We start from the raw sequence: 3,417 nt of genomic DNA on the forward strand, positions 1-3,417 counted from the left end.
ATATATACTATGACTAATCTTTTATGTATATATTAACTCTAATTTGTATGTAGCTTATTTAGACTTATGAAAAGTTAGCTCATTTATCTAATTTTTTTATGTATATATTAGCTCTAATTTGCATGTAGTTTATTTAGACTTATGAGAAGTTAGTTCATTTATCTAATTTTTGGCACATATAAATAAAAGTTAAATTAAATTAATGTAGATGATATTATGCAAGTACTTAATAACAAAAATTTTATTTATATATTAAAATTAATTATTAAAATTAATTATTAATATATTTATATATAATTTTAATTTATTTTTAATATATATATATATATATATTTTAATAAATATTTTATACTAATAGAATTGATTGAATGATTTTAATATATAGCTACTTAATAATTGTGATGTGACCATAATTTATAGAGAAAATCTAGGAATTCAATAAAATTTATTCAGCATTTAATCAATAAAAGAAAAAGTCTAAGAAGTCAGTATTTTTATTAAAATTTAGTTGATACTTAATCAGTAAAAGAAAAATGAATAATCTCACCGAATTAGATGAAATCTCATATCCTTAAAAATACTAATAATAACTAATTAATGAATACAAATCACAAAACTGATTAGGACTAGCATTCCTCGTATTTCATATAATAATGAGCTTTCTCATCACATTCCAATCACATTATTCTACAAAAAGGGATCCATTATAACCGCCATTGCAGGCCGCCCAACCATACCATACATTTTTCCTCTGTTTCTCAAATTTCCACCATCATCATCATCATCCATGGCTTCTTCTAACAACAACATCTCCATCAAAATCCTTGACAAATACACAGTTTCTCCACCACCAACGCCATCAACCGGTGTTACTGTTTCTCTACCTCTCACTTTCTTTGACTTGTTCTGGGTTCGCTTCCACCCCGTTGAGCGTGTCTTCTTCTACAAACTTCACTCTCCTCCATCTTTCTTCATCGAACATGTGCTTCCCAAGCTCAAAACCTCGCTCTCTCTTACCCTCCAACACTTCCTCCCTCTTGCTGGAAACCTACTTTGGCCTTCTCATTCAGATAAACCAATTCTTCAATACAATCTTGGTGATGGTGTTTCACTTCTCATAGCAGAATCCGATGCAGATTTCAACCATCTTTTGGGCTATAACTCACCGCGTGAAGCTTCTGAAACTCGATGCTTTGTACCAGAACTGGAAACACTGGAATCTCGTGCTGCTCTTATGTCTCTTCAGATTACTCTCTTCCCGAACAGTGGATTCAGCATCGGAATCAGCACCCACCATGCTGCTCTCGATGGGAAATCTTCCACCATGTTCATCAAAGCATGGGCTTCCATATGTCAAAGCCTTGAAGAAGAACAGAAAGAATCACCCACTTTGGTTCGCGAATTCGAGCCTTTCTTTGATAGAGAAGTTATCAAAGATCCAAAGGATGTTGGACTCTTGTTATTGAACCATTGGTCGGATGTCATGTCCAAAATGTTCCCTGATGAGAACAACATCAAGAAAAGCTTGAAGATTCTACCGTTCGAACCCAAGGTGAAGGACTCGGTTCGTGCAACGTTCAAGCTCACGCGTTCAGATTTGGAGAAGGTGAAGAAAAAGGTGTTGTCCAATTGGAACAGCAACGTTAATAACGGTAATGATGAAGAATCTACAAACACACCACCTAGTACTCTTTCTACTTTTGTTCTAACATGCAGCTATGTCTTGGTTTGTATCGCTAAGGCGATTAATGGAGTTTTTAAGGAGAGACAAAAATTCGGGTTCGCTTTCACTGGTGATTGTAGGAAGAGGTTAGAGCCTCCAATACCTGAAAATTATTGTGGTAACTGTGTGTGGGGTAATTTTGTGGATGCAAAACCAGAGGACTATGTTAAAGAAAATGGAGTGGTTCTTGTCGCTAAGGGAATTTACAAGACGACAAAAATGTTGGGTATTGAAGGTTTTCGTGGTGTAGAAGCATCAGCGTTTGATAAGTACATGAATATGGCTAAAGAAGGAGTTGAAATAATTGGTATTGCTGGTTCCAATAGGTTTGGTGTTTATGGTATTGATTTTGGTTGGGGAAAACCTGAAAAAGTTGAGATAGCTTCGATTGATAGAGGTCTAACGATGGGTTTGGCTGAGAATAGTGATGGCAATGAAGGTGGGGTCGAGGTTGGTCTTGTTCTTAACAAGCAGGTGATGGATCTGTTTCGGACTTTGTTTCGTGAAGGACTTGAAGATGATTAATTGTTTGATTAGTGATTGTTATCGGACTTAGTTAATCAACTAAATTAGGTCCTGATGATAATGAGTTTGAGCCAGCAGTATTTTATTGTTGTTCTTTTTTTAAAAGAATAAGAAATGAGTAAAAGATTTCTCTTGGAATTTCCAATGTTTTTTATTCAGTTCATGCTTTCATGCCTGAGACGACAACGCATCAACCTATCATATACAATGTATGTGTGACTTTCTAAGATTTGTTTGACTTGTTTGTAACCATTATCATAAGCAGCACATTGCACAGTACGGATTGAATGATATGATCCGCGTGGAGATTTTCTATATAGATTTTACCCCAATAAATTAAAATTATTTAATTTGATTTATATGAATACTATATAGCATTATTTTATATGTTATATATTCAAAAAAAAAAAATATATATATATATATATTATTAAAAATATTATTTATACGTTAAAATTAATCTATATATATTTATGTACAACATATGTATAATTTTATTTATTTTTAATATATATCTTATATTACAATGTGTATTTTAGTATCTAATTTTAGTATATATTTATCATGGTTAATATTTTATAATAATAATTTATGAATTTGATTTTGATGCACTATTAGTCTAAAATAATTTTACATCTGTATTTAATTACATAATGGCACATCAGTAAAAATAACCACTTTTTACATTGATCGTATAAATGATCATAAAAAATAGATGTGATTATACAATTGTGTAAAATATTTTACAATATTAATACATCAAAATTAAATTTATAGTTAATTAATATCTATTTTTAATAAATAATAGGGCAATTCACATAAATAAATTGTTTCACTTTTAAAATTACGCAAATGCATTGTTTTCAAAACGAAGACGCAAATGCATTGTTTCATATATCAATAGCGGTTTATACAAAACACAGAATCCGCTGCTGCCAGCCGCGGATTACGTGTGATTATAGTTGGTCATAAACTACTATACTGCCAGTAGCGGTTTATGTGCATTGGGACACGTGTGAAAACCGCTAGAGGCAGCAGCGGTTTACGTTGAGTATGAAAATAAATAGTAAAACTAATTTTTATCTAAAAAAATAATTACAAAACAAATAATTAATTGTATATACTATTTAAATAATATCATAAATAAAAAAATTTAATTTATCATTTCA

The 3,417-nt window shown here is 31.3% G+C and overlaps 1 protein-coding gene across 1 annotated transcript; it reads left to right on the plus strand.

Moving 5' to 3' along the window:
- The first annotated feature begins 471 nt into the window (after positions 1-471).
- On the plus strand, positions 472-2,386 carry LOC112744584 (phenolic glucoside malonyltransferase 1-like). The gene has a single exon (XM_025794254.3). It carries the CDS (start codon positions 788-790, stop codon positions 2,246-2,248), a length of 1,461 nt encoding a protein of 486 aa, XP_025650039.1. The 5' UTR covers positions 472-787; the 3' UTR covers positions 2,249-2,386.
- Positions 2,387-3,417: the final 1,031 nt, after the last annotated feature.

Source organism: Arachis hypogaea, chromosome 14, assembly GCF_003086295.3.
Source record: "Arachis hypogaea cultivar Tifrunner chromosome 14, arahy.Tifrunner.gnm2.J5K5, whole genome shotgun sequence".
Taxonomy (NCBI): domain Eukaryota; kingdom Viridiplantae; phylum Streptophyta; class Magnoliopsida; order Fabales; family Fabaceae; genus Arachis; species Arachis hypogaea.